Genomic DNA, 24,250 nt, shown 5'->3' with positions numbered 1-24,250 from the left:
CCAGCCTCTGGCCTTCGGAAGCCACAATCTGTGGCAACAGAACAGTCCTTCCTCAGTGCTGGCCCCCACAGTCACCATGGGCCCAGCTTACACTCTCAGACCTAACTTACCCACTTCTCAAAGCCACATAGAGGAGGAAGGGGGTGTTGAAGGGGAATTTGAAAGATCCAAGTCGTCTATGACCATGGGCTCCTCTGTGCTTCACCAGCTCTCCTTTCCCATGCTAGCCAAACCCCACCACACACTTTGGGCAGAGAGGCCACTTATTCTCAAAAGTCCCATTATTCTACTCATCTGGTACATAGTGCCCAGTGGGTACCAAGATGGCCCCTACCTGGACAAAGCTGATGTTCTGAAACAAAACCAAAAAGACAGACACTACATCCAGGTACTAAATCTTGACAGAGTGTCTGAAAAGCAGTTTATTATTTTGATTTGATATTGATTGACATCCCCCATTTCCATCACCACTACCTTAACACCCCCCCCCCCCCCACCCGAACACCCATGCACTTTCTCTGTTTTGGTTTTGGACCTTATGTAAACACTGAGTTAGAAGCTGCTGGCTTTCAGCGCCCATTTACCCTGCACAGAGATCATGCACCACGGCATCACTCATGTGGGGCTGCTCTGCTTCCAGATATTGACGAATGCCGGGAGATCCCAGGGGTCTGTGAAAATGGAGTGTGTATCAACATGGTTGGCAGCTTCAGATGTGAATGTCCAGTGGGTTTCTTCTATAATGACAAGTTGTTGGTTTGTGAAGGTAAGTGATGTTACTATATCATGTCCAGAAATGAGCCAACTGGCGAGCTACTTGCCCACATAGACTTGGCCAATTTCACAACATTGGAATTTCAGAAATCCATCAAGCTCTAACAGTAGTGTAGGGCACCATGCGGAGCATCATTTTTTCATGCAAAAAATTCCCCTAACTCCCAGTGGAAAAAGCGGGACGAACATTCCCCAGCCCTGCCCAACCCCCCTCCCCGACACACAATGGATTAGATTTCCCAGCTGATATAAGAAAGCCTTGAGTTCCTGGGTGTGTCACACAGATTGCTTTTGTTTCACACTGCTTGAAAGTGAGCATGGGTGGTGGGCGGTCATCTTTACTTGAATCTCAAAATTAGTGCTCTCTTCCACTCGGAGCCTGTGCTACTCCCAAGTGAAAACAAGGTTAATGCAAATATTCCAAATGCATGAGAGAATTCCAAATGGCAAGAACAGCAAATTCGATTTTATATGAAGAATGTTGGCCTGTGTGCAAGTGGTCCTTTTTTCATTTTCAAATTACCTCCCCTTGCCATGTGGATGTACTGTGATTCTGTGCATTCCTCACAGCACTTCATATTTTTCCTACATCTGGGGAAGATAGTGTACTTTTACATTTTAGTAAAAGGGACATTACTGGTTATTAAATATACCATGTGCCCTCGGATAGCTGGAATAATTGTCTATTTAATACTTAAACTTTGGGCCTCTTGCAGAGTTTTTGTTCATGTCAGAGAGGGTTATTACCCCTTACAGCATGTGTTAGAGCACATATGTCAACATTTTAATGTTAAAAAACCTTTTTTTTTTCCCCCTAAACTAGGGACAAACTCACAGCCCATGAGTAAAGTTATGGTCCTCAGCACATGCTTGTTAAATTCTCCAGCCTCACCAGGCTTTCAGTTACTGTGGCCAAGTGGGTGCAAGTCCCTGATTCTGCCTGCTGTGGTTGGTGGGGGCAGGGAATGGGGTGAGAGCCATTTAGAGCCTTCCTCAGGAAATAGTCATCTCAGGCCTTTGCCCTGGCCCCTGTGCTTTGGAAGGCCATCAAGGATCAGGTGTCTGGAGAGGAAGCAGGAGAGGAAGCGTGATGCAGCAGAAAAGAAAGGAGCCCACAGCAGATGAGCAGATAATCTAACATTGGCTGTCTTCCTCATAGCCAGTCTTCCCTCTTTCATACCTGCCTAGGATGCCTGCCCCCTTCCTGGGGCCTCTGTTGTTCTCTTCCATTTAGAGATCCCAAACCTATAGGCATGGCTCCCCATGACTGCCAAGTCAACCTAGCCCTTGCTATCCACCTGAGATTGAAAACCCTCAGTTGTACCAACATAAGGCACTTTGCTGTCAAGGTAACAGTCAGTGGATATTGAGATTACAAAACATTCCAGCTTTTGGGTTCCATTTCACAGGATATACGTCAACAGGGTGAATGTTTCATCCAGGGTCAACCACTTCCCAGCACACTCTTAGCTCTCAGAATCAGAAAACAAAGGTCGATTTCATACACACCTCAGTAACACTGAAATTAGAATGGATTCCAGAAGGGAGTTAGGGAACATCCATGCATCCATTCTCCCCAACTATGCATATAATCCCAAGCAAGTCATCTGATCCTCCATAGAAATGCTTGTCTGTGATACCATTTGGCTTCTCCACAGACTGGCTACCTCTATGTTTCTGTATGCTCGTAAGACCAGGGCAGACCTGCTCAGTGAGGTGGTGCTGGTCTTGGGTCCACTGTAACCCAAGGCAGGCATACTTCTACTGTTGCCCAGAGAGGCACACCCCACCCCACATTAGCCAGAACCCCCCCACTGACGAACAGTCGTCCTGAGGTTTCCCGCCACAAAAGCATACACCTGTGAGGCATCAGTTGCTGTATTTGCCGCCCCCTTGTGGGAACTTCTTTGGCTGAGCCCACTTTGTAAAACCCCAGTACTGGTGGTAAGAGCCGGCTTCCGCCTGTGTTCTAGGCTATTCTGTTTCCTAACTTAGCCCGGGTTAGATAGTTTCATGGGAGCAGGGGCAGGAAACATGTATTGTGCCCCTGGCATAGCCTGGACTATGCAGTAACTTGCACAATGCCATGAATTTGAACTACCTTAGCTACCTGGTTGAAAAGAAAAGAAAAGAAAAGAAAAGAAAAGAAAAGAAAAGAAAAGAAAAGAAAAGAAAAGATAGGCAAATAACCCCCTGAGTATAGTCAAAGCTCTGAAGCACACAATGCCCATTTATTCTTTTCTTTGATAGTGAGAGTTGGATTGTTCTCAGTAGTTTTATGTGCGGCCCCTCGTATTAAGTTTCCTCGATTTGACTGCCATGTGGCAGTAATTTAAGCAGGAGCCTTTACAGCCCTGTAGTTCAACACACTGCCTGTGGATCAGCAGCACCAGCATCACTTGCAGGCTTATTGGAAATGTAGCATCTCAAGCCATTCCCCAGACACACTGAATCAGAATCCGCCTTTCAGCAAGATCCCAAGTGACTCATATGTGCACGAAATCTTGAGATGCCTTGCTTACAGAACCTAGAACCTTCTGGATGAAAGTGACCTGATAGAATCATAAACCTGGGGTCTTTGAGCAAAATGTGATATTTCCTAGGATATTTAGTCTAGACCATGCTAAGTCCTGATCCTAGCAGCTGAGTTTCATGACTTTTTTTTTTTTTAGACATAGCATTATTAGACTCCATATGTGGTCATAAACCAAGTACTCACATTTATGAAAAATATTAGCAAAGCAGGAAAACTAGAAAATAAGTCTCTAGTGTTCCCTTGTCTGTTCAATAGAACTGATCAAAATAAGAAAAGTAGAAATCCGTTTTCTGTGAGAGGCTTCGTCACCTCGACCCCCCATTCTGTTCTCCTCCTAATGACATTCTCTTCTGCTTGGAGATATCGACGAGTGTCAGAACGGCCCTGTGTGCCAGCGAAATGCCGAGTGCATCAACACGGCGGGCAGCTTCCGCTGTGACTGCAAGCCCGGCTACCGCTTCACCTCCACCGGCCAGTGCAATGGTGAGTGGCCCCCTGCCGGCTGCCTGGGCCCGCCAGTGGCCGGGCTTCATCCTGCTTACCGTACCTGGCTATTTTTGAGAAGGTCAGGTTGAAGAGTACGTGAGTTATGGTTTGGACTGCTGAGTTCCAGTAGCTAGACTAGCAAAAAGAAAATTGTTGAAATGTCTAAACACAGAGGCAATGTTTTTAAAACAAGAAATATATCCTGGGCCTACATAGATTTCATATTTGCCAATCTCCTGCCCTGCTGCAAACACCCCTTCCCACAAATACACACACACGCACACACGTGCACACACACACAGTCCCCTGACCAGTATTCAGGGCCAAATACTGTTTTATTTCCTTTTACATAATTCCCCTTAGGGCAGGAAGTTGTCACCTTTCCAGCCTCACACCCCAATTCTAGACAGTGAGCCTCTCCTGAGCAAGAGTAACCTGCATAAACTAAGCAAAAAGGACCAACAGCACCACTTTTGCTCCTAAACATCTAACAGAACTGAGGGCAGCAAACATTAACAGCCTTTTATTAGCTATAAGTCACCTACAGTAAAATGAGAAACTTTCCCCTAGAGGATAGATTATTTCATTGTTCACTTTTGTCATGGATGTGGTAGAAATAAGAAGGATGAGTTAGCTCAAATGGATGGTAAAGTTTTAAGTATCTGATGGCATCTTCTAGCCAGTGCACCAAAATTAAAACACCGGTGTTTCAGCCCAGAAACAAAATTACACCTCAGAATGATTTTCATGTGAGTTTTTGAGTAATTATAAATCATTGTATATTTAGCATGGCGGTCAGGAAGAATGTGTTATTTTGCTATGGTTCATTTCCCAAGGAGTTTCCTGGATATTTTATGCATTTGTGAATGAAACAACACAAGGGAACGTGGTCAGATTTTCCTTGGATTTCCTTGCCTACCAGTGATTAAGTGGTAGGAAGTGTACTGTTCTCTGTAGGGTATTTTGCATTGTTTTATTAGACCTTGGTGGGAAGAGGGTGTAATAGCAGAACAAAAACTCACTTTGAGAATCAAGGCTTGTTTTGTTGGGTTTAAAGGAACATGTGCAAGTGTTTAGCATTTTGTCAACAAAGCAGTTGTTATCCATGTATTAAAAAAACAGGACAGGAAAAGTGGGGACGTCTCTGATATGAGTCACAATACCCTAGTGTAACTTGGCATTTATACCACTTCCCTGCATTTTGCTCTTTAATTTATATTTCTTTGAAACTGGGCAGAATAATTCCAATCAAAATAAGGAATTACTGATAATACAGAACGTGTCATTTCACACCATTTCACGCTCAGGTGAGAAGTGGGACGAGCTATTTATACATCAAGACAACACGTCCAACTAGGGCCTGTTGAAGCTTAAGCCCTGCCATATTTTCTTGTAGAACATCAGCACAAATAAAACTCATCCAGCACTAACCAGGGATAAGTACTGTGAGTGAGTGAGTGTTGTTTGTAGCCAAACTCACTTTCCCTCATTCATTGGAATCCTCGGAAGAAAGGGAATGTACTTGAGTTTTGCAATTATTCAGCCTCTAGGGCAGAGGACTTCACTCTGGAATTATCTTCATTTATGTCTTTTAAAATATGTTAAAATGTCTTCAAATGCTATCCTATGCATGACATTTTTTCAAGCACACTGCAAAAATACCCCTCTTGCCCTGTGTTTAAGATGAAAAGAACCAAAATTTCCTTTCCATCATTAGATTTTTATTTGAATTCATAAGTACATCATTTCAAACCCCAAATCACAGCTGGCCATATTACCCACATTGTTGAGAGAAGGAGTAGGTATCTAAGCCCAGGAGTTTAGTCCGACTTGAGGAGCTGTATATTTAGAGCAAATGTAGCCCCCTTCTGAAATGTCCTGCCCAACTAAAGGCAAGAGACATGCCCTTCCCTGCCACTTCCTCATGATCTCTGTCTGCTGTGTTTTTTTCCCCCCGAAACCGTGTTTAAACCTCCTATCTCTGCCTCAGACATCATCATTTCCTGGGAGCTCAAACCCTGGTGCTTGTAGAAACCTAGTTTTCTGGTCTCCAGACAAAGTGAACTTCACAATTAAGTTCTCTAAAATTGTAACTTTCTATTTTACCATTAGAACCTCTAAGTGCTCCATGTTTCCTTTTCTTAAAACCAACATGAAATGGCACTGTGGGAAAGAAAATTCCTAATTAGAATTTTCCTAATTCCTTCTCTAAGAAGATCCTTAGTGCACTCTGTTTCCCGTGGGCCCCAGAGAGAAGACAGACCTAGTCCCTTGCATACTTGGAGATCCAGTACTCCCTGAGGGCACCCAAGGTTCGGTCCAACTCTGGTAGGCTCTGAGACACCCTTCCTCAAAATCAGCTCCTTTTATAGAGCTTAGCAATGGAACTAAATTTCTTCTGCCTATCCAGTTTGCTCATTTTAAATCCATTTTCTCCAATGGGAATGATCATAATTTGTTAGGTTAACAAGCACTTCTAGATAGCTCCTAAGCTGCTGTATCCCAATTTCTCCATTAAGATGATATATTCAAGCTCACTTGAGACTTTTCAATTGTATGGTGATTCATCAAGTCTAATGTTCTGTATATTGGAAGGAGGTAGTCATAAAAATGGCAGCCTGAGCACATGAAATAGAGGGCAGATCTCTTCAGGCATGAGCACAACTGCTCTGGGCACAAAAAGTGCCCATTCCCAGTTGCTGTCTGCTCAGTAGACAAGACAAGTCAACAGCAAGTTTGGATGATTCAGACGGAAGCAGGGTAATTGCTGTGCTTTACAGAATCTACACTCAAGTTGGCATTCTGCTGTTGGCTCTCTTTTATGACAGTTGGAAAACCAGGATGATACAGTGCTCTTCGGATGACACATGTCCTAAGCGTAGAGTCTTGAGAGCTTTAAAAAATTAAATTAGAGGCATTAAGTAGGCATGTGGTTATACCATTCATAGATTCACCTAATAAATTCTTCCCCTCAGATAATCAGATTTCAGGAGAGCAACAGAGATTCAGTTGATGATAAATATAATTTAGAGCCTAAAGACTGGCAGAGGCAAGATGACAGGGCTTTCCTCTGAATGAATATGAATAAAAAGAAACATCATTAGGATTGTCAAGGGCTAAAAGGAGCCATGTGTACACATGAAGATGGAACAAAAAGTTGTAGGAGTAAGACAGAACAATGAAGTGAAACTTGAACAAGGGACAGTGTGGGTTGTCCATCAGGAAAACCTATCTTAGCAGTGGGATTTGTTTGATGCTGATACAAATTTCCAAAGGAAGCCACGAAGGGTCCATGACTTGAGGCAGCAGAACTTGACTAGACAAAATACTTAACTCATTCCACAGTCTGTGATATTGCTGAGGCACATAATCAAACGGATTATCTCCCAGTTTGGACTCTTCTTCCCCATTCTAAATTTTCTCACCTTTCAGAACATTTTTCCCATCCCTTCATGAATTATTAACATACTCTGAATGTGCCCAGTAAATGAGAGTAAGTTTTAACTAATTTTGAGATAAAAATAAATATAATGCCAGTGTCTGTTCTACTGGCTTGGTTTAGAGCTAGGATCAATCCTGAGCATGATACCTAGAAGTAAGTTATGTAATGCAATTTTGTCTCCTAAACTCTACCTAAGATACTTAACGATACTTTTTATCCACAGATCGCAATGAATGTCAAGAAATCCCCAATATTTGCAGCCATGGACAGTGTATTGACACAGTTGGAAGTTTTTATTGCCTTTGCCACACTGGTTTTAAAACAAATGCTGATCAAACCATGTGTCTGGGTGAGTGTGTGATTATCGTTTTATTTTTAATTGATAGCCTGTTGAAAAATTCATTTGCATCTGAATACATAGAAAAGTTAATACTAAGCCTCCAGTATTAGTTTTGCTGTTTGTAAAATAAAAACACAAGCAGGCCTGTAGCATTAACATGCTTTGGTATTTAATCTTTGGCAATCTGAACATAATAAACCTCTTCCTTGATACTCATTTGGCTGCGAGGTCAGAAAAACTTCTGACTAAGGGAAAAACTGAGAAAAATATTAAGACAAAAAGTATTTTTTATTAATGTTAATAGGCTATTATTTTATGAAATCTGTGTGGGTTTGCCTTACTGGAATAGAGTGCAGCTTTTGAGTGTTTGAATATGAGCATTTTTTGAGAAGCGTCTATAGTTTGTACCAGATCCTCAAAGGCAAACTTATAGATCCCACAAAGGCAAAACAAAACAAAACAAAACACATTGTTTCTATGGGAAGAGAGCTCAAGATTTTAAATCTCTTCCCCCTTGCTTTCAGTACTAAATCAGGATGCTGATTTAGAATAAATTCCAAATATTAATCAATCATGTTCTCTCTTTTCCTCCTTCCTTTTTCTACTTTCAATCACCATCCATTAAGTTTTCCGGGCACTCCCTGAACATGATTCAGTTTCACAGCTGGAAAAAAGAAGAATCAATAGAACTTATGTTTTAACAGCTTAGCTTTCGCTGTAATTGGGTTCACCCATTAGGGCACCTTCTTATAAAGTTTTGTCTTCTTCAGAACAGATAACCGGTTTTAAATTAAAGGAGTATCATGAGCCCTGCTTGTTCCTGGGAAGCTTACCCTGGCAGAGCAGTGGCACCCTGCACTAACAGTCTTTTTTCCTCTTCCATCTTGATTGTCTGGAACCCTCTACCAAGGAGCCTGCCCTACGGAAGAATTTCACTAGCTTGGCTAAAAACGAATCAGACAGCAGCTGTTGATTGCTGGCAGCGTGACTCATCCGAGTGCAGTCCTGCAGCCACAGACACACACACATCGGATTACTTTGGGGTCAGCAAGAGCTTTCTGGTTTAGGATCCCAGATAACTCGTCTTCATGTCCCAAGTTTGAAAGGAAAGGAAATCCTAACTCTGAACACTGCATTTGGCTAACCTGAGGTGTTGTCTTCCACTCCCAGAATCTCCCTGCCTGTGCCCTCGCCCTCCTCGTTCTGCCTCACTCCCTCCCGCTAACCAGCAGGATCAACTTTCTTTCATTTTAATTTTTTATTTCCTCCTTGATATAATGTAACCTGCTGTATAAGAAAGTTGCAAGTTGCTGTGGTGCAGTGCAAAGACAAAAAAGATGCCAAAATAGCTTTATAAAATAGTCAAAGAGAAAAGTCATAGACCAATAAAAAGACAAATAATAATGCAAGGGTTTATCAGGAGAGCCCCATTAAGTGCCATCACTTGGCATAGTTTGGAAGGGTGAGATAAGTCACCAGTAGTGGGACTAGTCATGGGCTTTTAGGGGTGGACTGGGAAGAAGGAAGGGATGTCGAAAATATCAGGTGAGTTAGAAACCTGATTTATTTTGTTGCTGATGTCTGGGTAATATTAGGTGACTCACTGCTTTTTGGTAAATTGGAGTGAGAATCTTAAAGGCTGAAGTTTGCCAAAGGTGGCAGCAAATCAAGACCCAGAGGCGCACAGAATTTTCCATTTCCAAGTGAAAATATTTGAGAAAAGTGGCAAGGGTGGAGAATTCTAGAAGTCAATAGAGTAAAATAATTCTTGTCCAGTTCTCATGTCCTTAGCTTGCCTCCTTCCACATGCCAACCAAGGAAATGGTTTATTCCCAGGGTTTAGATCCTCGGCTCGTGCTGATGGCTCATGGGGAGCTGCCACTGATCAAGATGTTCTTAGCCTGCACCTGACGCATCGTGAACCCCACAATGCCCTTCACCCCCAGGTAGCCACTCACCTCTTCCTCTGTTAACGGCCATGCTTCTCTGTGCCCGTTGTTCCTACTAGACATAAATGAGTGTGAGCGAGACGCCTGTGGGAATGGAACTTGCCGCAACACCATTGGGTCCTTCAACTGCCGCTGCAACCACGGCTTCATCCTTTCCCACAACAACGACTGCATAGGTACGTCTGCAAACCGGCGGGCGCCGGAGGAAGGCCGCTTCCTGTGCGCTCTGTGCAATTAGCAGCCTCTCCGGGGTGCCGGCCGGTTTTCTTAAATACATGCCCTCTAATGCATAACACTTAGTTAAAGGAGTTGTCAAATATAATGTCCTAAGTAAATGTCAAATAGACTAACTACAGCCATGACTTTTATTAAAATGCCTCATTAGCAGCTATAATTTTTATATGTACCGGGCTGTGAATTCAATACATTTTTAAATAAATTGAAACAGTGACGTCTTAAAACATACAAAAGTGATTTTTTGTATGGAAATTTCATAATTCAGGAATTATGTGGACCTACTTGTCTCAATGTTTCACTAGACCCTTGCTTGAAAGAAGTCAATTATTGAATCTATAAAATCCTCCCTATAAAACCTGCTATGTTATTTATAAGTGAGATTAATGTTCCAAATTGTATATCATGCTAGAGGCTAATTGTATATACTTCTAATTACAAGAATACTTAATACCCTCAGCTGTACTGTGTATTAGGAATTCAGTTTTAGCTTTTAAAAATGAAGCATAAAGGAAGATCAAAGTGAAACTCATATAAAGTTCTAATATAAATTATCAATCTCTAATTAATAGAATAGTGTAATCTTGTTAGGTTTTGATAGGCGAGGAAAGCCAGGTGTATTGTTAGAAACTAGATCTTTATGGGAATTTTTAATGCTTGGCTGTGCCAGCAAAGTCCACTGAAACTTAGAAGAAGTATTTCTCCCTTTAAAGGTTTTGTTCATTGCTGGAATTTTGACATTTTCTTTGGAATATATCAAAGGATATTTTTTTGGCAGATGTTGATGAATGTGCAACTGGCAATGGGAACCTTTGCAGAAATGGCCAATGCATCAACACAGTGGGGTCCTTCCAGTGTCGATGCAATGAGGGCTATGAGGTGGCTCCAGATGGCAGGACCTGTGTGGGTAAGCGTGGCCTCATTAGCAACTGTAATTTTTATATGTACCCTCCATGTACCATCCGAAGAATGCTCCCAGAGATGAAAGGATCCTGCAGGCCCTATCACCATGCTTCCTTCAGAAGCCTCGAGGGGAAAAAATCCGAGGAGAATTTCACTAATCCTACCTGTAGACTGTATGCGTGCATGCGTGCGTGCGTGTGTGTGTGTGTGTGAGAGAGAGAGAGAGAGAGAGAGAGGACACATTTCTCTGTTATGTTTTAAAATTAAGTTATTGCATTTGCAGGAACAGTTAAACTGTTAAATTTAACAGAAACTTAAATTGTCCCATAAGCAATTGTGATTTGCTTTCTTATATTTTTTTTCTTTAAAATAGCTTTGTGGGAAGCTCTTATACAGTCTTTGGGTGCGCACAAAAATCTGCATTCCCACTGACTTTTCACATGCTACACTTTCCTGGAAATACTTAATTTGTGACAGGTCACATAAAACATGGTTGGTCTACTGCACACTTCTGAAAGCTGATAGAGCTTCTTTTTATTGAGTCGTTAATTTTTCTCCATGGTAGTTTTATGTATTTCTTTGATTTGATTCCAGTTTCTTGAAATTTTAATTGCTTGATGGAAATCATGCCAACGGGAACCTCTTCTTTCTTTTTCCCTTTTCTTTGCAGATGTCAACGAATGTCTTCTAGAACCTGGAAAATGTGCACCAGGCACCTGTCAAAACTTGGACGGGTCCTACAGATGCATTTGTCCCCCTGGATACAGTCTACAGAATGACAAGTGTGAAGGTAAGAGTGGGAGGACTGTCAGTGTTCGTTACTGCATTGGCATTCTCCAAGTCAGTTTTTATGATGGTGTGCTGGTGTTTTTTTATCAGAAACAAATCCAAGAGCAGAGGGTCTGACTTATGTTCTCGCACTCAGATGATGAGACAAGAACATCCAATTCTCACGCTAATATCTGATGACACTGTTTTGCTCTGTGCATATGGGTGGTCATATGGCCCTGACTCTTTTCCAATGTGCTTTTATGCAACTTGTAAAAAATCCTGGATTACATATTTTTAAGTGCCAATAGGTTGCAACTACAAATAGCTTGCTGATTCCAGCTAAAATCTTTAAGTGACCACATTCGAGGTTCGACGAATGTGGCTGTATAATTTGTCTATGTTGTTTGACCCATAGAGCAGTGAAAATGTGTTACACAAATAAATTCTCAGCAAATTTCATAGTACTGCGTGCCTCAATACATATGTCATTGAACTAAATGAAGGACATTAATTGTCAGAACTTCATAAATAACTAGGCTGAAAGGATTTTTAAGAAGTCACCTAGTCCATGCTCCCACGTTTAAATAGGTCTGTATCTAACCCATAATGAGTAAGAATTTTCTCCACTTTTAATACCATGGGGAAATTTTATTATATATCGAATTTAAATCATAGTCAAGTGATAATATTCTAAATGGAAACAGTTTATCAAAATTAGGCCTACATGCAAATTATTGTAAGTGTTATTTTACTTTTACTAAAGATCAGCCTTATTTACTCCATGAGTAATGCAGAATTCCCCTAAGATGAACAGAATGGAAATGTATAGACAGAAAAATGACTTCCCGAATACTGAATAATGTGCCCATTCCGCCATCCTTGTCAATATCCTTATGAAGTCATCACCTATAGGTTAATTTCTACCATAAGAGAAAGAATCCTAACGACAATGACAAAAACAACAACGAAAAGAAATACTTGAGCATTTTTACAAAAGTTGGCCTTTCTCTTAAGAAAAGTTTGGATGTGGGAGAGGAGGGCACGTGGGAATGGAGTCATTCAGTCATCAGCAGCAGCTCAGATGCGTTAATACACCACAAGCAACATGATGCAATTATAAAGGCACTGTAATAACATAAGAGTGATGAAGAGACTGGTTTTGCCCTAAACAGGAAGATAATCACTTTGAGTTGCACATACCTATTGTGTGGTATTTACAATATTGTCAAGATAATGGAATTAATTTCCTAACTTCCTCTTAGTTGAACCTTGTTGGAGGGAACTCATATAATATGAATACATCTTGATGTAGGTAGAACCCTTTGCACAAATGCAAAAATAAAGAGCCCCATGATATAAGAGATACATGTTTTGTTGGGGAAAAAAAGGTATTTCCATAAAAATAACATGGCTCAGAATCAAGACTTAACTGTTTTTTACTACAAATTCCTGCTGAAAATCAGAGGAAAAGATAGATAAGTCTGTTGGAAAGAGTGCCATACTTTTCCCATATATAGGGTGATCATGTATTTATTGATCAAACCAAGACAGTTTTAAGGAGGACGCTATTAATAATAAGGCCGGGACAATAAGCATAAGCTAGGACTCTCCTAGGAAAACTAGGGCATATGGTTACCCAAGCCATTCAAACTTCAGTGTAGACCATCTTTAATCAGCCCTTCCTAGGGTTAATGTATATTAATATGCTAAAGGAAACATCACAATTATAAGTGTATCAAATTCCTATTATCTATATGATGAAAGAAAAACTAGCTTCTACAAGAAAGACATTTTTGTGTCTTGAGAAAAACTAACCTGCAAATGAGAGTTAGGAAGGAACCCCATCTTCTGTGATATCTTTAGTTTACACTGCACAAGGTTATTTTCATAGGTGTTATTATTCTTGTAAAATTCATAGTTTTAGGGCTATAGCACAGGGTGTTGGGGAAAGCACTGCAGATGGATGGAGGGGAATAAATTTTTGTTTCAAAGACCTGGATCTCTTACTAACTTATTGTCAACACAATTAAAATTTCAAGCTTCTGCTTCCTATGCAGTGGTGAAGTCAGACCCTGGAGTTTCTTGTTTCTTTCCTAGCTTAGGGTGGTAGAAAATTACCTTTTCTAATTAGCCAGGCACCTGAGTCTAGGTAAGAGATGTTTCTCATTGTATCCCTTAGAAGGCACTTGCGGATTCCCTTTTTACAACAAGAATTTTCAAGATTACTTTTTAAAAAGATATCAGAGCTTAGAAGTCCACTGACAGCATAATGACCCAGGAAAAATCTTCATTATTGGGAGGGTTTTGAAACTCAGTTGCACTCTGTACTTCCACACTTTGCATTCAGTATTTGATGGTGTCTCCATTGTGTTTTGATTTTGACACATGTAATTCTTTTAGATATTGATGAGTGTGTGGAAGAGCCAGAAATCTGTGCCTTGGGCACATGCAGTAACACTGCAGGCAGCTTCAACTGTCTGTGTCCGGATGGGTTCTCCTTGTCCTCCACTGGGAGAAGGTGCCAAGGTAAGTGCCTTTGAAGGCTTTAGACTTCCATTACTCTGTGTTTATTTGTTGTGGTTTCATTTTCTTAAACATGGCAAAGCTTTGATTCTTTGTGAAAGAGAAGATGGAGAGTTTTCGTTCACCCAGACGTCTAATGATTGCCGTATGTCAGAAAGTTCATTTTTACTTTTAAGGTTGAAAACTCATCCATCAAGTTCTGGTTGCTTGTATAACAACTGCCCTGGCACTTAAACCTATCTCTCCCCCTAAGAACACAGATGCTGATAGGTCAGTCAGTGCGGGGTCAGCCATGAGCCACTGACTCCTGCAAAGCCTGGGGACAGTTCAGCTCCATGGTCTCTGCCTCTGAAGAAGTAACTCGGTACAAATGTGGGCCAAAATCTAGACTCTCGGTCAGAAAAAGACAGGTTAATCCATATGCTTCCAGGATATAGTGCCCATCCCTTACATGACAAATTTTCTAAGAAAACAGAAAAATAAATTTGAACTGACCTGGACTCTTGCTGGGACATAGTCTGTTTTCAGGACTAATACTTGTGAACTTAAAAAAAAAAAAGCCTGAACTTAAGCCTAACACAATATATTATATCCCAGAAAACTGTTTAGATTTTAGTAAACAATGCAATGGTGTGTGTCTATCCATTTATACATACTAGCTTAATGAATTTAGAACAAAAAACCCCACACAGACACACATATTTCTCCCCTCTACCTCTGTGTTCTGTTGTTTGTCATTTTCTTGTTCAGGTTTTTTTTTTCTTGGTTATTTTGTCTTGGTTTGGTTTGGTACTGTATTACTAAATAAAAGGCAATGGATATCATTTCAGATTCCAAAAATTGGGTTTGGGGTCTCAGATCTGCCATCTGTAGCCTAGGGCAAATCATTGGATCCTTTGGAAGTTCAATTTCCTCATTTTATTTTTTATTTATTTATTTATTTATTTATTTATTTTTATTCTTATGTTAATCCCCATACATTACATCATTAGTTTTAGATGAAGTGTTCCATGATTCATTGTTTGTGCATAACACCCAGTGCTCCATGCAGAATGTGCCCTCCTCAAAACCCACCACCAGGCTAACCCATCCTCCCACCCCCTCCCCTCTAGAACCCTCAGTTTGTTTTTCAGAGTCCATCATCCCTCATGGTTCGTCTACCCCTCCAATTTCCCCCACTTCATTCTTCCCCTCCCGCTACCTTCTTCTTCTTCTTTTTTTTTCTTAACATATATTGCATTATTTGTTTCAGAGGTACAGTTCTGAGATTCAACAGTCTTGCACAATTCACAGTGCTTACCAGAGCACATACCCTCCCCAGTGTCTATCACCCAGTCACCCCATCCCTCCCATCCCACCCCCCATTTCAAACTGTAATAATACCTGCCCAACCAATCATATTGAATAGGTAAAAAGCTTTGTTGGTTTCTGAGTTGTTCATAGACTCTTGTTATTCTATTGATTAACTTTTTGCCTTCCTTTCAACTGGTCCTTTTGTTACTCAATATTTAGAAGTGTGAAAGGGGAGTTGAGAATTCTCTGCTTGGTCTGATCTCATAGGTCACTGTCAGAAGCCCACGTGGATTTCAGGCTTGTGGGTGGGGTGATACTTGATTCAAGCAGATACTCTGTTATGGTACAGACCAAGCCAGATAAATTCTAAGTCCTACTCCCTTGTTTTTGTGTGCCTTTGGCTTGGCCCAGGTTTGGAAAGAAAGCAGTGAGAAACCAGGTGTGAATCTGCCGATGTGGCAGACCAGAGGAAACTCATAGGCTATTAATTCAATTTGCACTGGCCTGTCACAGAGCAAGCTAACGCTGCAGGAAGAATCAGCCCAGCTGTGAGCAGCCTTGCCACATGCTCAGCTCCAAGAGGCAGAGCCAGAATTGAGGAATGCAAGCAGGGAAAGTGACTTTTGTAGTTCTGATGAAATTTCAAAGGTCATTAAGGGCTCTTTGCAGATGGACTGGTAAACAGGCATCCTAGTGAGTCCTAGTTCAAGTGTGTGGGCAAGCACAGCTCTCTTTCCCATTGCAAGGCACCTTTGATTAATAAACCAAATCTAGAGAATCACCACAGGCAAATGTAAATCTCCCACAGGGCACACATTTTCCTGAAGCCAGGGAATTAAGAGCTGGGTTTTACTTATAAGGTGACAAATTAGGAGTCAGGTTTCTATGCCCATGAAATGAGAAAATTCCTTAGAACCACAGATAATGTTTTTGAAGGAACAATTGTGGTAAGACTCAGGTGAACAGATCCGGGTACCTGAAGGCCACAGATATAAATTGGCCACTCCCACTTACAAAGTTCAGTGAAGGGAATTTGTCACTTAGGCTCACTGTAAACTTCATGTGTTTGAGCCTGTGTAATGGCTAGATTTTTTTCTTTTTCAGGAGGCAGGATGGTAGAGTGGTGGTGGGGAGACAAGGCTGTTTTATGGAACAGGGTCATAAGAGGAAAAGAGAATGTATCTAGATTTAAAAGAAACATTGTAACTGGAAGACAACAGAGACAATTGAATTTTAATATATTTGTTGAGACATTTTTGTGAGTAGTCACTAAATTATACCTTAAGATAGTTATAGATATAAATAATAAACATAGAACATTGTATGTGACAATGAACTTGAAGAATAAAATCAAAGAGTGTCCTTCAAGAAACTATAATCTGTTAAATCTTGAAACTTCTCAGCAAAGCAAATATTTGGATGGCAGATATGCCACAGGATGAGGACTGGCTTTTATTGCACTTGACTTTCAGAAGAGTAGTTTTCTGAAAGATGCCTGTTAAGTCCTAGCTATCACAGGTGTGGAAGGAGAGTAAAAACTAGCAAGAAAATGTATCTGGAAGAGTTGGTTGAAGAAGGTGAGCAAACTCATTGGGGAAGAAGGCCAACTGAATTTGACTTACTAGAGTCTCGTAAATATGAGTTGAGTGAGTGAGTGATTGTTATTTTTACTTTAATTCATGAATATTTTCCTTCTGTGGTCTTTGACAACTCAGTTATTCTTACGTTGTCTCCTTTGTCATGAAATGAAAGCTCTGAAATTGTCTTACCAGAAATGCGTCAGTGGCTGTAATATGTCATAATATGCCACCTAAGGTTGAGAAACAGTGACAGGAGAGAGCATACCTGATCATAAAGAAAGAAAGGGGAATTGTACAAAATGGGTATGGAAGCATTTCCTTAAAACCTGCAGATTTTAGCCTCTGTGTATCTAGAGAGGAGTCTGCAAGGCTTTAGATGTCAAATCTGAGGGAAAACACTCCAGGCTTTTGGATGAGCTCATTTTTTTAGAGCCACCCAGTTTGCTCTATAAGAATTGGTAGAGTCCATTTCCAAAATTATGTCAAGCAATGTTGGAGAATTTTGTAGCAACTAGATCCCATCTTCCATGTTGTCACCAAAAAATAATTGATATTAAAGAAATACATTCTTTCAAAGAAAGGTTATCCTGCCTCCTATCCACCCATCTCCCTGCCCTCCTTCTGTCTGTTGAGCTAAACAACCTTCTGTATCTTGCATGTGTGTGCACACACACATGTATAAAGTCTGCAGAAAGCACCATGTGCATTTTGTAGACAGCATCTACATCAGTAGCTGCTTCAGCAAATGACCATTATTGTTGTATTTTTGCCAGTCCACAAAATTGCCACATCTTTATTTACTCTATGCCTGGACTCAAGGGTTTTATTTTGCTTTCTGGGCTTAGGGGACCCAGAATAAACAACATAGTGTGATAGCAACAGTAAGTACCAGAACTGGGAGGTCTACCTTAACCTACTACGCTCGCTAAATGCTATCCAAAACACACAAACACAGTGTCAATGCAGGGGTCTTGTGAATGATTCCACTTCTGAATGTCTCCACCCTGAAGTCACTGATGATGTCAGTTTTGAAATGTGATAGTGTTGGATTTTGTTATTCACATCAGGTTATTTTGGAAAATTCACTGCAATGAGAAATAAAGTGAAAGCCGCATAGATGTATTCATCAGATCTTACTACAGAAGTCACCTATGACTTTAAAGATCTGAGCCCAATTTCTGTCGTAGTCACTTAGGTTACAGTCTTCCTATTGTAATGAAAAGGGAGCACATTTAACAGGATGGATTGTTTCTTGTTCAGTATTATACAGTAATGATGCAGTAGGAAAGGATCTAAAGGGTCTCCTGGATTTATGCTGCAGATTTGCGAATGAGCTACTGTTACGCAAAGTTTGAAGGAGGAAAATGTTCATCACCCAAATCCAGAAATCACTCCAAACAGGAATGCTGCTGTGCCTTGAAGGGAGAAGGCTGGGGTGATCCCTGTGAGCTGTGCCCCACTGAACCTGATGGTAGGTCCACCGTCTGCATTTCTCTTTGGGCCCTTCATAGGGCCAACTGGTTATGAAATAAGAAGGGTTGTACGTAGGCCCTCAGGAAAGATATGACAATTTAACTGTAAGTCTACATAAAATATCCATTAAGATTATTTTAACTCAGGAGCTGGGTAGTTATTTTCTTCCGAAATGTGCTATGAATCGGGGCTGCCCAAGTAGTAGGCACACCAGCTCTGGGAACCTTGTTCACTTCCCCTGGTATCGGGGCTTTTCTCGTTCATTGTTTCCCGACATGTGCAGCATGTGGCAATCTGGCCACCACACGTTGCGTGGGAAGCAGCCTGTAGCTAATTGCCATTGGTCTGTCTACTAACAAGTGTTCGTCTCTACCGCAGAGGCCTTCCGCCAGATCTGTCCCTATGGAAGTGGCATCATTGTGGGGCCTGATGATTCTGCAGTTGGTAAGTGGCCTGTGCTGGATTCCCAGCATTTCTTAATATTCTTAACTCTTCCCTGCCCTTTATCCAGCCATTCTTCCTTTTATTTTTTTTTAAAGATTTATTTATCTATGTATTTATTTGAGAGAGAGAGAGCGCATGAGCAGGGGGAGGAGCAGAGGGAGAGGGAGAGAGAGAATCTCAAGCAGACTCCCTGCTGAGTGCAGAGCCCGACATGGGGCTCGATCCCATGACCCTGAGATCATGACCTGAGCTGAAATCAAGAGTTGAACGCTCAACTGCCTGAGCCACCCAGACGCCCCTCCAGCTGTTCTTATTTCTCCACACTCATCTTGTAAAATAAAGCTCTACTTTTCATTTAGATACCAATTATATTATTGTACTGTATGGTAATATTGTAATATTAGATATTTCATTGATTAGATGCTGAAATGATCATAGTTTACCTTTGTGTTTAAAAAACAGTACCTTGTTATTCACTATTTTTTTTCTCCTTTGCATAAGATATGGACGAGTGCAAAGAACCTGATGTCTGTAAACATGGGCAGTGCATCAATACGGATGGCTCCTACCGCTGCGAGTGTCCCTTCGGCTACATTCTGGAAGGGAATGAATGTGTAGGTGAGTAATAGATCTGTTTCTTCCAGAGGGATTTTCCAAATTAGAAATTAGGCCATAGAGCTTTCATACTAGGAAGCGTAAGTACCAGGATTGGGACAGAAGTAATTTTGTGCATTCATTCATGCATCATTCATCTGTAGTACTAGTTGAGTACCCCATGTCCCACGCTCTTTGTCTACAGCAGTGACCCAAGCCAACATGTTTCTTCCTTGCATGGACCTTACAGTCTATTGGGGAAGACACTGGACACATCTGAAGACATGGTGGAAAAGAAAACATTATCATCTATTTTTTAAATTAAAAAAAAATTAATGGTCATAATCTTATTCTCTCAATATGTAAAATACAACATTTATCCAGATTTTATTACATTTAGTAATGTGAAAGGCTATGTACATAGTGTAAACTCCTCGTTTTTGCTCTCTTACTAAAATTTCAAAGAATGGCTATGCCTGACCTTTGACCTCTTGATGCCTACTAACACAAAATTGAATCCAAGTATTATGTCTGTTCCTCTAAAATTTCACCCACAGCTATTACCATGAAGTGTAAGCAAATTCCTTAGTCTTTCTAGGCCTTAGAATGTCATATTATACAAATAGACTAACTTATTCCTAATTACCCTGCAGCTCTAAAACTCAATGATAATATGATTTTTATGAACTCAAAAGAGAGAAAATATTCTGGACAGTGAAATGCAATTTCATAGCAGAACAAAAGCAAAGTTGTCAATGTTTTCTCTTCGGAATCTTCAGTTAGTGCTCCTGTGTGCATGCTAAATGAGCCTGCTCACCGACGTCTCTCTACCACAGCCTCTTGCCTTCACTGTTTGACTCAGAACCCAACAGAAGATGTAACCCTGATGATAGTCCATCACTAGTCCATATCCTAGAGAACTAAGATAACAATGTTATTTCTCAAAAATTTCCCTTTCCCAAAGGAAGATACTCTCCCTCCAAGAAATGTGTCAGAAGGACAGTCAGGATTCTAGATGGATGGGTTGGGAGGCATAGATATTTTTTAGACCTCCTCGGTAAGACTTGTTCTCTCTTCACGGTTGTTTACAGAGATCATACCCTAAACATATTTCTTTCTAGCTTTTCTTCTGCCTAATGTAAACCATCTGGTTTCAACAGAATCAACAAAAAAATCTTCTTGAATCTTGATTTTATCCAGTGTATTAATTTTGCTTAACCTCTGGTCTCTCGTTTTGTGTAAGCTTAGTCTTCTATTTTATATCTGGCAAAAATCCATCATGTTTAAGGCTTTTTGGAGAATGATGTAATGTAAGGCCAGACTGGAGATGTATTTCTAGCTTTATGTAAGTGAAAACTTTTGACTTGTGAGAGCAGCCTTGTTTTAACCCTTGGAGCATCTATTCCTGGTCAATTTAGCTCTTCATACATAATATGGGAGGCTGGAGAAGCTCAGGAGAAGAGCACTAGGAGGGCTGGAAGCCCAGATACTGTCACTGTTAGTGCCACTGCCACTTAGCAGGTCAAATTTCACAGCTATAAATCTGTGGATAAGACACGTGCACTCCTTTCTTGTAAAGGCAGAATGAGGATCAAACAAGATGCCACAGATCAAAGTACCCCAATAGAGTGAGAGGTATTATTTGAGTCCAAGCCCATTTTTGTCTTCATTCATCATGTATTGAATACACTCTTGGTCACTTGCAGATACTGATGAATGCTCTGTGGGCAATCCTTGTGGAAATGGAACCTGCAAGAATGTGATTGGAGGTTTTGAATGTACCTGTGAGGAGGGATTTGAGCCTGGTCCAATGATGACTTGTGAAGGTAAGCCTCTTTGCAGAAAAGTTGTGGTTACATGTTCTGGTCATGGAGACAGTAGTTGGCTGATTACAGTTCTTGATACTAAATACCACTTAGGGCGTACAGAATAAAGAACATCTAGGCCTGATGGGCCATACCATTATTCTCCTGGTTCACAGCACAAATCACACTGTATAATATAGAGAGTTCTTTTTGGTGTCTCCCCATTACAAGTATTTAGATACAACTCCCATCTTGTTTGCGACCTTCTTTCTTATTTTCCATTTTTCCCTTCTTTTTCTTTCTTCATCTCCCATGCTCCCTCTCTTTTTCTTTTTTCTTTTCTACTCATAGAAAAACATCTGCACACTGACATAACCACCAACATCCTATAGCTATCTGGGGGCAATCACAGCAAAAGATGTTGTCTACACTCTGTAAGCATCTGCCAGTATGCCTAGTAGGATCAATGTATGGAGAGAAGGGAAGGAAAGGGAGTGTCTAGAACAGTGGGTCTCAAAGGGTGGTCCCTGGATCAGCCACATCAGCATCACCTGGGAACTTGTTAGAAATGCAGACTTTCAGGCCTCATCCCAGACCTCCTGAATCAGAAACTTGAAGAGTAGAGCCTAGCAGCCCTCCGGGTAATTCTGATACACTCTCAAGTCAAGACCACTGGTCACATAAGAGAATGAAGGTGAGGTGAAGGTAGAGGATAAAAGTGGTATGAAAGCGAGCTTTTCTTAGAGATAGGTCCTATTGATACCCATTGTCCTAGTTGTTGCTGAATCTTTAAAGGCTATCACGAAATATGATCTGGGGTCTCACTGATGTTCTCAGTCAGCATCCCTGGACTTAGAAAGAAACATGATAATCAAGATGGTCTGTTTTAACCTTGCTTTTCCAAAACATATTCTGCTGGTTCCAAACTTATGGAATCTGTAGAAATCTCTTTTATCTATTAATGGTAAAGTCATTCCTATTTAAGGTTAGAACTTGGGCATCAGTGTGAAAACTCTAAAGTGTAAAGTTATTCAGAATACCATTTGCTTAGGCTCGGGAATCACTGTTATTTCACAGGAGCCTCTTTTCTATGGGGAAGGGGATGTGGTTAACAATATTGGATGGGTCTGCTTCTGTTCTGACTGCAATTGAGTTGACAGTTGTTTTGACTGAATGGGGTAAAACTGATTCCCACACTATATGACTCTAGGGAATGGCAAGTGGTTAGCTTGACTCTTAATATCCAGAATTTCAGAAATGCTCCCTATATGTAGGGTGGTCTATAATTTCCCATCCATCTAAATAACATTGATAATTATACCAGGACAATAAGCCAGAACTGAGACTGTGCTAGGAGAACCAGGACCCACAATCCCCTTGCCCATACCAACTGTAAAATAACCAACTCATTCAAGTCATCAAGACTGCTTGGTGCATCCATGTTGATGGCAATGAAGCATTTCAACTTTTGATAAAAATAGACTTTTTTTTGGTTGATGCTCATGATCCATTATTTTCATGCTCCCTTCTGTTGCAGATATAAACGAGTGTGCCCAGAATCCTCTGCTTTGTGCTTTCCGGTGTGTAAACACTTATGGGTCATATGAATGCAAATGTCCTGCTGGATATGTTCTGAGAGAAGATAGAAGGATGTGCAAAGGTGAGACATCCGTGTTAAAGGTCATCTAACCTGGGGGGCTCTCACTCTATCTATGATGGGAAATGTCTCTCCAAAGCATCTATCAGTAGAGAAAGGCTGGGAATCACGGAACTCTGCTATACTCCATGGACAGTATGGGGGTCATCACTGCCCATAGTATGATAATATTAATTAAATTATATTTTTTAAATCCCCATCACTAAGGGATGTTATTTTCCAAGAATGGGGGTAGCATATGGAGTCTATTTTAGTTAAATAATTCCATTAAAAATGCTTACTGAGTGCCTACAATTACTGTGGCTCTGGACGAGGCTCTGCTGTACAAAGTTAGGTAAATCATGGGGCTCCTTGAAGAGCACGGATTTGCTCCTCCAAGGTCTTAAATGAACAGCTACTTGTTCTCTTCAGATGACCTAAATAGGATTTTTCTTGAAGGTGAACAGATTTCCTAACTAAGAGCTCTGCATCACATGCAGGATAAGCCCAAATTTCTCAGCTCAGACCATGTGAAGGAGAAAGATAAAGAGAGGGAAATGCAATAGGACAATAAGGTATGGGGAAGACCTGTCCACACCAGAAGAAAAGAAATGAAGGAAGGAAGAACCAGAAGAGAATATGATATTTGTGAATGTTTGTCTTTTCCTCAAAGTATAAAAACTGAAATTTTCATTATACAAATGATATTCTAATCATATTAATAATCTAATCGTATATCATATTAATATTACATAAAATGATATGTTATTATAATTGTTATATAATGGAAGCTTTGGCTTATTATACTATATTGTAATTATAATGCTGTTGTTATATTATGAAAGTTTTATAGAAGACCTTTTTAGGTGAATTCATCAAAAAGAAATTAACAATCACGCTTCCCACCTTTGAAGGGGTTACAGTTAGTTGGGGAATAATTTCATCATCAAGGTCAAAGTAGGTGAGAAGACTCCTTCCCAATCCAAGGAGGCCAGTGCCCACGAGACGAAAGGAAACAGGTTAACACTGAAAGAAGTGTAAATGAAAATTGATGATACCATCTCATGCTTAAAAGGCAGGAAATTAGCGCAGCTTCTTTTCTAATTCACGGGTGCACATTCTTTCCAGACGAGGATGAGTGTGAGGAGGGCAAACACGACTGTGCGGAGAAGCAGATGGAGTGCAAGAACCTCATCGGCACGTACATCTGCATCTGCGGGCCTGGGTACCAGCGGAGACCTGATGGAGAAGGCTGCGTAGGTAAGCAGGTCCTGGCCCAAGGAGCTTCGAGTGAGTCGGGTGACAAGGGACAGAAGTGACTTGGTGTCTGAGTCCTTGGGGGCAATGTGTTCTTCTTGGACAGAGCCATCTTCCCTCTGTTCCCTCATGTCACGGTTTCCCTTGGAGAGCCCCTTGCCTCTTGCTTATCTCTGAGTTCCAGAAGCATCATCATTCTCTCCCTCCGAG

At 40.8% G+C, this 24,250-nt stretch overlaps 1 protein-coding gene across 1 annotated transcript in view; it reads left to right on the top strand.

Moving 5' to 3' along the window:
• Nucleotides 1-24,250, top strand: part of FBN1 (fibrillin 1) — a 229,969-nt gene that overhangs the window by 186,194 nt on the left and 19,525 nt on the right. The window contains exons 44-56 of the mRNA XM_034994644.1: nucleotides 641-766; nucleotides 3,671-3,793; nucleotides 7,462-7,587; nucleotides 9,587-9,703; nucleotides 10,540-10,668; nucleotides 11,335-11,454; nucleotides 13,836-13,961; nucleotides 18,153-18,302; nucleotides 18,683-18,748; nucleotides 19,250-19,366; nucleotides 21,049-21,168; nucleotides 22,685-22,807; nucleotides 23,912-24,043. Of these exons, the coding sequence (XP_034850535.1) occupies nucleotides 641-766; nucleotides 3,671-3,793; nucleotides 7,462-7,587; nucleotides 9,587-9,703; nucleotides 10,540-10,668; nucleotides 11,335-11,454; nucleotides 13,836-13,961; nucleotides 18,153-18,302; nucleotides 18,683-18,748; nucleotides 19,250-19,366; nucleotides 21,049-21,168; nucleotides 22,685-22,807; nucleotides 23,912-24,043 (1,575 nt within the window). The remainder of the gene's footprint in view (nucleotides 1-640; nucleotides 767-3,670; nucleotides 3,794-7,461; nucleotides 7,588-9,586; nucleotides 9,704-10,539; nucleotides 10,669-11,334; nucleotides 11,455-13,835; nucleotides 13,962-18,152; nucleotides 18,303-18,682; nucleotides 18,749-19,249; nucleotides 19,367-21,048; nucleotides 21,169-22,684; nucleotides 22,808-23,911; nucleotides 24,044-24,250) is intronic.

The sequence above is a fragment of the Mirounga leonina genome, unplaced genomic scaffold (assembly GCF_011800145.1).
Source record: "Mirounga leonina isolate KUSES-001 unplaced genomic scaffold, KU_Mleo_1.0 Mir_91, whole genome shotgun sequence".
Taxonomy (NCBI): domain Eukaryota; kingdom Metazoa; phylum Chordata; class Mammalia; order Carnivora; family Phocidae; genus Mirounga; species Mirounga leonina.
This window is presented reverse-complemented; position numbering and strand designations above follow the sequence as displayed.